Below are 11057 nucleotides of genomic sequence, written 5' to 3'. Positions count from 1 at the left end.
TTCGAGCCAAAAACAACAAGTTTACGTAATTAACAGGTAAATTAATTTGATTACATTTCGTTTGGAAAATTGTCATGAGCAAAAGTAAACAAAGATTTCAAACCACGAGTATGCATTATGCATGATGCTAATTAGGATTGTTTACAACTCGTCACGGTTGAGAAGGTGTTTTCACACAGATCGCGAGGAAGTTTTATGATTATGCATACAGAGTAGCCAAACAAGCGCGTTGCATTATGAGATATGTTTTGATCGAAAACTTTGACTGGAAGTCTAGGTTTGTATTTCAGTGAAATTATTTTTTTTGGACTAATTTTTGGTGAAAGTTAATAACTATTTTGATACTTCAAAATGACTCACTTTTTTTCAAAAATTTTTTTGGAATTAGTCAAAGGGACAATACATCTTTAATATTTTTCAAACAAATTATACATTGCCTGTTAGTATTTTGTATCAATATTATAATAAAGAAAGAATTTTGAAAACCTGACTTGTTTGTTAGTCAGCAATTGTATGAACTATGAATTACATAAAATTACGATTTTTAGTAATACATTTTGTATATCAACATTGTAAAATTCAATAAAATATGATATTATTATTATTAAATAAAAACCTCATTCAAAGATTTCCAATACATTATTTCCCTGTATATTGGACACTCCTCGGAGAAAACGTGCTCACGGCACACGAGAGAAAATTCTTCTGCAGTGTGTGTTGATTCGCGTCAACCAAAGGGTGAGAATCCAAAATCGTTCAACCGTGAGCCTTCATAGACTCTCTTTTCCAGACGTACGTTGGGTCGAGCAGCATGGACATATAATTAGTCGAGTTTACAAAATCATAATATAGCTTTCGTGATGACTTTCGTATCCACTTTGAGTTCCAGAGAATCTGACTTCAGAAATTGGTTTAGGGTGGTCAAACAACCATTTTTGGCTTGTTTATACATTTTGAAAATGTGGCAAAAGGTCAAAGGTCAGGGTGAAAGGTTATAAGACCAAATACCAATAGGTCCTAAATCTTGACAACCACTGGTAATTTTGGTCTCAAATTGGTCAAAAGGTATACATTCATATTCAGGCATTTTAGTAAAAAACAGTGACCGTAAATGTCATTTCTGACCTTTGGCCTTGGCTATAACAGCCTAAAGGCATGGCGCGAAAATGCAAGAACTGTAAACGAATAAAATATGTTATTAAAATTGCGCAAAGACTGCCTTGTACAATTTCAAATTACACAAGGTTGTGCAGATTCAAATTGTCAAAACTGAACGTTTTTACATTTAACGCCATGTTTTCCATTAGTGGATTATGATTTTTTTCAGTTTTAAGACCGTCTATAGATTGCTTATAGACATACATATTCTATTCAACACATTAGTGGTTCTTAAGAGTAATCATTATATGTATGTACTAGCATATACAGTATACTTTATTGATTGTGCATCTTGTATAATTGTATCTAAGATAAATCTTCACACAATAACTTAGACTAATCATTTTCTACAAATTGTTCTTGAATCACATACAACTTAACAGGTTCTTGAGATTGTCCTTGAACTACCTGTTGCACTGTATCACATGGCAATTCAGATTGTTCATAAACAACTAAGCTATGATCACCTTGAATCAATCCCTGTTGGATGGCAACCTGCTGTAAGAGTTCTGCTGCAGAAGTACTAGCTTTAATGTTTCCATCCTGAATAATTAATTGTTGGGTGGGAACCTCAGCATTTGAAAAAAGTTCATTAGTTTCATTTAATGTATTCTGCATAAGTGTTTCTGAAGCCAATATTTTAGAATTAGTTTCACTTGAAACAATATGATATATCTCCTGTTTAGATTGATTTTCTATTGGGTTTATTTGATATTTCTGAACAAATTCCCCCCGAGATGGGCACTGTTCAAGGTCAGTATCACAAGTGACAACATCTAGTTTTGACTCTTGATTTTCACTTCCAGAGTTTTCAAGATTTTGTTGCAATATTAACTGTTGAAACACTTCTTCTTCAAGGTTTTCTTGAGTATGAACAACAGTGTCTGAATTTTGTTGCAAAATGACATGTTGAATATGATTTTTAGTTACATTAAGTTCCTCTTGATTTGCTTTGTGCTCTTTCTCCTCACTAATACCCTCCAGTGAATCACTATCATTTGTTGATGACTGCTCTTGTATTAAGACCAAATGAACAGTTTCAGATTCTCCTTCACGTTGAAGGACTACTTGTTGAACTTTTCTAGATTGAAGTTCCTTTTCATCATCATTAGGTATTTCCTCTCCATCCAATACAGTTGTAACAGGTTCTTGCTGCATCTGAAGCATTAAGGCTTCTGCTGCTGCATGTATCTGCATATGTACATCTGCAGCAGTTTTGTCTTCAAAAGATGTGCTACACATGTTGCATTGGTTTTGTCCATGAGCAACCGATTCATGTGATTTTAAATGTGTTACAAATCCTGCTTTGTTTCCAAAATTCTTATTACAGTGACTACATTGATATACACGAGGGGCATCATGTGACCGCACATGGGTTTTTAATTTAGAAGGTACATCGAACTGCTTTTGACAAACATTACATTTGTATTTTTTTTCACCTGTATGCTTTCTTTCATGAGCGTCAAGTCTAAACTTACTCAAAAATGCCAGTTCACAATATTGACATTTAAAAGGCCTTTCTTTTGTGTGCACCTTTACATGATTGTCATAATTTGTACGGGTAGAAAAGGTCTTACCACATTCTGTACACTGAAATGGTTTTTCCCCAGTGTGTGTTTTTATGTGATTTTCTAAATTTCCATATTGTGTAAATCCTTTTCCACAATAACTGCATACATATGGTTTTATTCCTGTATGAATACGCTCATGCACATGTCTGGTAGAACTTGTAGCAAACCCTTTACAACAAAAATTACATTTGTATGGTTTCTCTCCCGTATGAACTCTCTGGTGCACTTTCATTTTAGTGAGCGTTGCAAAACATTTTTCGCATTCAGGACAAGGATATGGTTTTTCACCAGTATGAATACGTTCATGAACCTTCAAATCACCTGTTCCATAAAAGTATTTGTCACAAAATTTACATGGAAATTTCCTATCTTTATTATGAATTTTAATATGTTCATCAAGAGTCCACTTTTTAGCAAAAGCTTTTGGGCAGATTGTACATTTCCAAGGACGTTCTCCAGTATGTGTATACATATGTCGTTTTAAATAAATTGGCAATGTAAATGCTTTCTGACACAATGAGCATTCATGAGGTCTATCTTCATTGTGTGTTAGTAAATGAGTCTTTAGTCCACTTCGTTGAACAAATTTCTTATGACAAACACGACAAGTGTACAATTTTTCGCCAGTATGCATTTTCATGTGGGTGTTAAAGGTTGAGTTTGTGGCAAATGCTTTAGGACACAACTCACATTTATAAGGCCGTTCACCAGTATGTATCCGTATATGAACATTTAATTTTGTCTTTGTAGAAAAATACTTTCCACAATAAGTACATGCTATTTTCTGTACTTTGTGAACTTCCTCATGATTTTCCCATGCTTTAGAGTCATTAAATTTGTTATCACATCCAAAGCAACTGTAAGCATCTTGAACATTGTGAACTGTTTGAATATGCTGATAAAGAAATGATCTTTTTGGAAATTGTTCTCCACACGTTTCACAAAGTGGTAGAGGAGGACGAGTTCGAACACGTTTTTTTTTTGGGCCATGAGACTCATTATCAGTTAATTCCAAATCATGTGGAATATAATTTTCATCAATTGACTCTACCAGTTTGTCTGTATTTTCTTGAACAACAAAATGAGAACAATCCGTTGGCAATAGTTTTCGTTTTGAATATCGAACAACTGTCTTGTCAATAATTTCTAAAGTTTCTTCACCAACTCCATTTGTAATTTGATCAACAAAAGCACACCTACTTTCTCCTGTATTCTCATCACTTTTTAAAATTAATTTGTCATCATTTTCATTTATGTCATTCGGTAAATCTGCAAGTTCTAAAAACCCATTACTCCGATAGCGTCTATTTTCTTTTCGTTGACGACCAGAACGTCTTGGAGATATATTTTTATGAACATTCACAGAACTTCTACCCATGCTTACGGAGGACTCTTCAACTTTAACTTCATCTTTTAAAAATGGTCGTCTTTGTTTTTTCCGGTTTTTAGCACACTTTAGAGTTGCATTTTTTGCTGAAATATACAATAATATAGAGAATTTAGCCAGCAAAAAACATTTACAAACGTAATATTATTTATTTCTTCTGTTGTATCGCATACATGGTCACATCTTTTTTTCACAGTTAATAATTGTTCTATTGTTAGTCAACTGGAACTACTGTTAGTTGATACAATTAATGTTATTCTGTTACTATTTTGCAGCCTTTTTTTTAGTACCAGCATACAGTATGTGGCATTGTTTATTTCATTCTGTAAAACTTATATCTCAGTAAAGTGGTATGGCTGTGCATGGTTAATTAGGCACCACTGTCTTAGAGAGATAATCAAAATCAAACAAAACGCACTATTAATAAATAGTAACAAAAAATCAAAATAAGGGAATTATACTAAAGAGGCACAAAAAACCTATTTAAAAAAATAGATATTATATTTTTTCAAATTAATTTAAAGGTCAAGGTCACAATCCACAAATAAACTATTTATTACTCATTGTCTATAGGTAAGTTTCCATCAGACCATGTGTTCAGATCATAGTAAAACAAGAAATATTTCTTACAAAAAACGCTGCTCGACATTTTAAAATTAATCATTGTTCTTTCTTCAGATATATTTATGATTAATTATTAAAAAGATGTCCTTTAATCGCAAAAATACATCAATCATGTCAAAGATAGTTCTTTAATTATGAATCACATGCCCATTTAAAAATGGTCAATTTCGAACTTTAATGTGCTGTGTGTGTGTGACCTCAACCTGTAGGCATGCAACTGAATACCCTCTAGAGACAGTGTGACTTCACGGTGGTACAAGTGAGAAATTCTTCCCAGTCTGTTGATTCGCGTCATAGTCAGGCAGCATTTGTCACTATATTAACTTTACTTCATATATTTAGCCAAGTTTGATTTTTCACTTTTAAGTGATCAAGGACATCACAAGAAACAACTTCCAACTTGTTGTCCAAAAACGCCTTTTTCATTCGCTGGGGGCGCTTTTTCAAAATGGCCTCCTATGCTATCAAGTACTTATATCTCGGCAACCACTAATCGTAGAGACTTGGTTTTAGTCTTAAAATGTTCGTAAGGTACATAATTCTATTCACTATAATGGAACATTTTGCCCTAAAATGACCGGAAATACTATTTCTGACCATTTGACATTTGACCTGATCTTATCATATCTCAATAAATATTGGTCAGAAAGAGTTGATATTTATCCCAAATTGTTCAGAAAATACATGTTTCTATTTGCTTTAATGCAAAGGTTTGTTTCAAGATGGCCGGAAAAACCATATCTGACCTTTGACCATAACCTGTGTGATATCCACAACATGTTGGTTATAGATAACATTTTTCGACAGATTGCTCAGAACATCCATATTTGTAACACATTATTGATTTTTCAATTATTGATGCTTTAAAACATTCACTTAAGCTTGGAAATTAAAGTTTTAAAATAAATAAAAGCCACTCATTATCTCCATACATAATCCTAGCCTGTGATTGGCTGAAAGTTCAAGCAGATTAGATTTCATGAGTTTAAATGGTAAGTGTTTCGTGGTAACCTCCGATGATTTCAGTCAAACGAATGAAAAGCGAGACCAATTAGGAAAAGAAGCATTGGATAAATTTGTGACTTCACGAATGGTTGAAAAACCGTAAAATTTTGGGACCCTCAAAAGAAAAACAACTTCTCTTATTTCAAGGATGTAGGAGCAGTGGTGAAAACCAAAATTAAAGGTCAACTAGTTTCAATTAAGCAAGAGAGAAAGCTGCTGTCTAGATTGTTAGTTGTGGCGAAGAGCAGGCCAGAGTTCGCTCTAAAGGATGTCATAGGCAACTATGAGTTCAATAGCACTCCACCATCAAATTTCCATACAGATGGAAGAATGATAATGCCTTCTGGAAAATCCAAGGTATTGCAGTCAATAACAGAACTCCCTCTACCAGATAATGTCAGCAGGCCTGTACAGAAAGATGATACAAAAGCAGCATCAATCCTAATTATTGATGGAATGTGTGTCGTCAATATGTTAAAGAAGGTGTCTTGTGCAATGCTTCTGACTTTGCATCTGAATTTGTTAACCTGATTGTTGGTATGAGCAAACCATATGATGAAGTTCGTCTTTTATTTGATCAATATCTATCAGGATCTTTAAAAGAATCTACACGAGATAAGAGAACACAGAAAACAACTACCATTCACTACCATGTCAATGACAACACTGAGATTAAGAACATTAAGACATTTTTATCGCACATAGAGACCAAAGCTGAACTTACAAAATACCTGTCAGAGAAGATACTTAATCACTTCAAGAACAACACGAAGAAGGTCCTAGTAACACATCACACGTCCATGATGGCAAACTGCAATCTCTCAGAAATTATCATGATGCTAGAGATGACACACGGACAACACACATTGGAAGAAGGGGACCAACTGGTCTTATTGAATGCCTTTGATTGTATGAACAAAGACCCAAGTGCCAATGTTAACATATTTTCTGTAGATACTGATGTCTTTATCCTTTTAACAGGAAGCTATCCTCTACAGTACTTCCTCCAATGACCACATTTTGTAGGAAAAGAGGGGAAAAAATACCTATATGGGAATGCTATTACCGACTTGGAAAACAAATATCAGCAGCACTGATTGGATGGTACGCATTTAAAGGTACAGATAACACAGGTACATTTGCTGGAAAAGGAGTGTCCGCCCATTTCAAAGCACTTATGAAATGTGACGATGAAATACTAGATGCATTTGCTGTATATGGACTGACCTCTGAAATACCAAATTGGATTTTCAGGAAAATACTCCTGGCAACGAGAAGATGGTCACTTGAAGCCGGTATTTTGCAACAATCCACCAGCACCAGAAGCTCTTCTAGAAATTCGTTGATGTACCTGCAATGGTTCATGCTCAACAAATCGCTGTAGTTGTAAGAAAAACAACTTGCTCTGTACTGATGCATGTGAGTGTGGTGATGGATGTGAGAATACAAAGGACACGAATGTAGAGCTGAACTTTATTGACTGGAGAGGGTAATCTGACTATCATCAATATTTATGGTATGTATTTATTTATTACAACAGTTCCATTGGTGATTTGAAATATTGATTTTGGAACAAGGGATATCATCAACAAAACCACAAGTACCGGTACAAGTTATAAACAATACTAGACAAATCTAGTCTCTCAGTTGTGGATATTACATTCATTAGTGCAAGAGGTCAGATATGGCATTTCTGTTTGCTTTAAAACAAAACATTTAATTACAGTAAATATAAAAAGGCATACTGCGAACAATTTGAAACAAATTTCAAGTCTGTGTGACCATTAGTTACCGAGATATGATGATAGAAGGTCAAAGGTCAAATGGTCACAAATGTCAAAATGTTCCATTAGAGTAAATAGAAATATGTACCTTACGAACAGTTTAAGATTAAAACCAAGTCTCTACGATTAGTGGTTGCGGAGATATAAGTACTTGATAGCATAAGCGGCCATTTTGAAAAAGCGCCCCCAGCGAATGAAAAACGCGTTTAGAATTTGGACAACAAGTTGGAAGTTGTTCGTTGTGATGTCCTTGATCACTTAAAAGTGAAAAATCAAACTTGGCTAAATATATGAAGTAAAATACAAATGCTGCCTGACTATCAACCAATCAAAGGGCGAGAATCCAAAATTGTTCAACGGTGAGCCTTCATAGACTCTCTTTTCCCAGACGTTTTTTGGGTCCAGCAGCTGGGATCTAAAATTATAGTCGAGTTTACAAAGCAAAGAAAATTTAAGTCATATCAAGGGCAAACTTCCTGTGTATTAAAAACGGCATGTTTTACAAGAAGTTACTTACTTTAAAATTTCAGATTGCGCAAAATTAATTTCTAATCAACTTTCCGCACGATTCAAGACATTTTGAGCATGTCAAAAATTCCCATTCGAGCAAAGAATTTTACCTCTGTGCATGAAAATCATGTTTTTTTTCTCATGAATTGTTATTTTCTAGCCTTTCTTAGTCATTTTGAAAAAGATTGATATCATTTCAAATTAAAATGATGTCATACAACACGTTGATTTAGACCATTTGCATGCGTTTTAGTTGCGAAAGTTACAAAATATCGTCAAAATTATGCCTATTTTGAATCTATTGTAGCTCCTCAGGATCAACGGTCACCCCCAATTTTTTTAACTTATTATGTATTGTAAGCAGATATGTTGTAGATATGAATTCATGCAGAATCTTTACCTCTCGGATGTTGTGACGTCATCGTATGGCCAGCGTATGTAAAATATAGGATTTTTGTCTTCCTCAGGATGTTTGCTGACCCTATTATTTTTTAATATATTATGGAAGCTGATGAGTTGTAACTTGTAGATATCAATTCATGTAAAATTTTGTACCTACCGGTTGTTTTGACGTCACCATATGGCTATTCGAATTTTAAAAATAGAATTGTTTTCACTTTTGTACTAGTTATTTTTTAATTTTTATTTTGTTATCACTCCTGAGGACGATCAAAGTACATTGATCGAAACGTCGAGAAACTCAACAGTTCTTTTCAGAACTAATACACGTGGTGTACCGCAAACTTTATATCAATATTTTGTTATCATTTAAAAATATTAGAATAACATGAGTTACTTAATTTCATCTTTACAGTATATTTTAATCTGTTATATCTCATCGGAATGAAAAGTGACCCACGCGAGTAAAACTTATTATGCATAATTTGCATACTTTCGAGGTGCATGACTTTTGGAATTACTAAACAGTCCTATACTGGCTATATAAAACCTGTATCCATGTCATTTGAGGCCAAAACAAAGTCTGTACATACATTTTAGTTGCACTGCATTTAGTTGAGAAATAGGGTCGAGGATCAAATGTCATACTTTCGATAATTTTTTCGTAAAATGTTTTATTAGAGCTAATATAAATATTTACATTCTTAAGGCTTCAAATCAAGCATTAATGGTTTTCAAGATATGGGAAGACTGTAATTTCACCCCCTTATTAGCATATTTCATGTAATTTGTACTACTAATTTGCGGTACTAGGACATTTTGCCGAATGCTATTTCGTCGACAGTCATTTAGCCGACAGACATTTAGCCGACCGGTCATTTAGTCGACAGGATATTTGGTCGACAGGACATTTCGCCGACAGGACATTTTGTCGACAGGACATTTCGCCGACAGGACATTTCGCTGACAGGACATTTCGCCGACAACTATTTCGCCGACAGACAATTAGCCGACAGACAACTGGCCGACAAGACATTTCGCCGACAACTACAGTATTTCGTCAACATAGGACATATTGCCGAATTGACATTACGAATTATTAACTTACGTCTATGAAACAAATAGGCCTATGTTTTTCTTTTTTATTTTGTTGAGAATTCGTTGATCTGCGACTCACAAGTAAGGTATGAAAATTACAGCGTATTTATTCGAATAAACGTAGTTAGTTTGTTCATTTAATTAGTCCGACAACGCAAATATATTTGCATGGTGAAATAATTACAGTATTATTGTGTCAGAAATGATTATAATTATACTAATAATTATCGAATAACTTTGTGTAAATAATTTAAACAAATTATTAACTTAAAGCAATGTGTGTAGCAAGAAAAATAAAAATTTGGTTTCGATTGAATTAGTTATTTCATTCATTATAATTTTACAGAACGCTCAGAAAGTAACCATTACCTGATAGGAAGAATCTAACCTGAAATGTCCGCTCGCTTTTTAGAGACATTTTAGGTGACGTTTCTTTTAGTCCCTCAGTCCTAGTTTCTCATTATTTATCAAGGTTTTTACTCTTCAATGATTTAGAATAGCAAATGTAGGTTAAAAACCAAGAGGTCGACTATTATTTTCAAGATAGACATTCATCATAAATGGATTATTATTTGTTAATATATTAAAACTACTTTAATGTGTTTCACTGAACTGGCGGTTTCAAATTGACAATTTTACTAAAGTGAAACGTGTTCTTTTCACGTTACGAGACCGTAATGCAAACGTTTTAAATTCAATTCAAAACTGGTACATACAAAATTTTGGCGGTTTCCTACTGTCAAATGTCTGTCGGTCAAATGTCTGTCGGTCAAATGTCTGTCGGCTAATTGTCTGTCGGCGAAATGTCCTGTCGGCGAAATGTCCTGTCGGCGAAATGTCTTGTCGGCGAAATGTCTTGTCGGCGAAATGTCTGGTCGGCGAATAGTCTGTCGGTCAGTGGTCTGTCGGCGAAATGGCGTTCGGCAAAACGTCCCGTTACTTAATTTGCATACTTTTGAGGTGCATGACAAAGGCATGATTTTGGGAATTACAAAGTGGTCCTATGCCGACTATAGGAAACCTGTATCCGAGTCATTTAAGTCCAAAACAAAGTTTCTAGACATTTTAGTCGCATTATGTATGCAAACATTGATAAATGGGGTCGAGGGTTAAATGTCATACTTCTGGTAATTTTTTTGTAAAATGTTTCATTGGAGCAAATAGATATATGTACATTCTGAATACGGCTGTGTTTTTACATTCCGTGCGCATCGTACGCATAAGAAAGTGGGCATTTTTCGCATGCGTAAAATGTCATGATTCGTATAGAAAGTTGATTATAAATAAATTTTGCGCATTTTAACATTTTAAATGCATGTGCGTGCATAACTTGGTGTACAACACGCCATTTTTTATCCACAGAAAGTTTGACCTTGATATGAATTCAACTTTTACCAAGTGTCAATAAAAAATGTTTGGTTTTTAATTTGTGATCAATCATAAAATTCATAAAATCATGCGCAAGTCATGTTGCACAATTATGACGTCATTAAAAAAATACGAGGTGCACAACTTCACGTA

General features: G+C 34.2%; 1 protein-coding gene across 3 annotated transcripts in view; it reads right to left on the bottom strand.

The window, feature by feature from the left end:
* Nucleotides 1-1337: 1337 nt before the first annotated feature.
* Nucleotides 1338-11057, bottom strand: part of LOC144852483 (uncharacterized) — a 31388-nt gene continuing 21668 nt past the window's right edge. For all 3 annotated transcript variants that reach the window (XM_078710312.1, XM_078710311.1, XM_078710310.1), the window contains exon 4: nt 1338-4202. In XM_078710312.1, the coding sequence (XP_078566438.1) occupies nt 1495-4202 (2708 nt within the window). In that variant the 3' untranslated portion in view covers nt 1338-1494. The remainder of the gene's footprint in view (nt 4203-11057) is intronic.

This window comes from Antedon bifida, chromosome 9, assembly GCF_963402885.1.
Source record: "Antedon bifida chromosome 9, ecAntBifi1.1, whole genome shotgun sequence".
Classification (NCBI taxonomy): domain Eukaryota; kingdom Metazoa; phylum Echinodermata; class Crinoidea; order Comatulida; family Antedonidae; genus Antedon; species Antedon bifida.
This window is presented reverse-complemented; position numbering and strand designations above follow the sequence as displayed.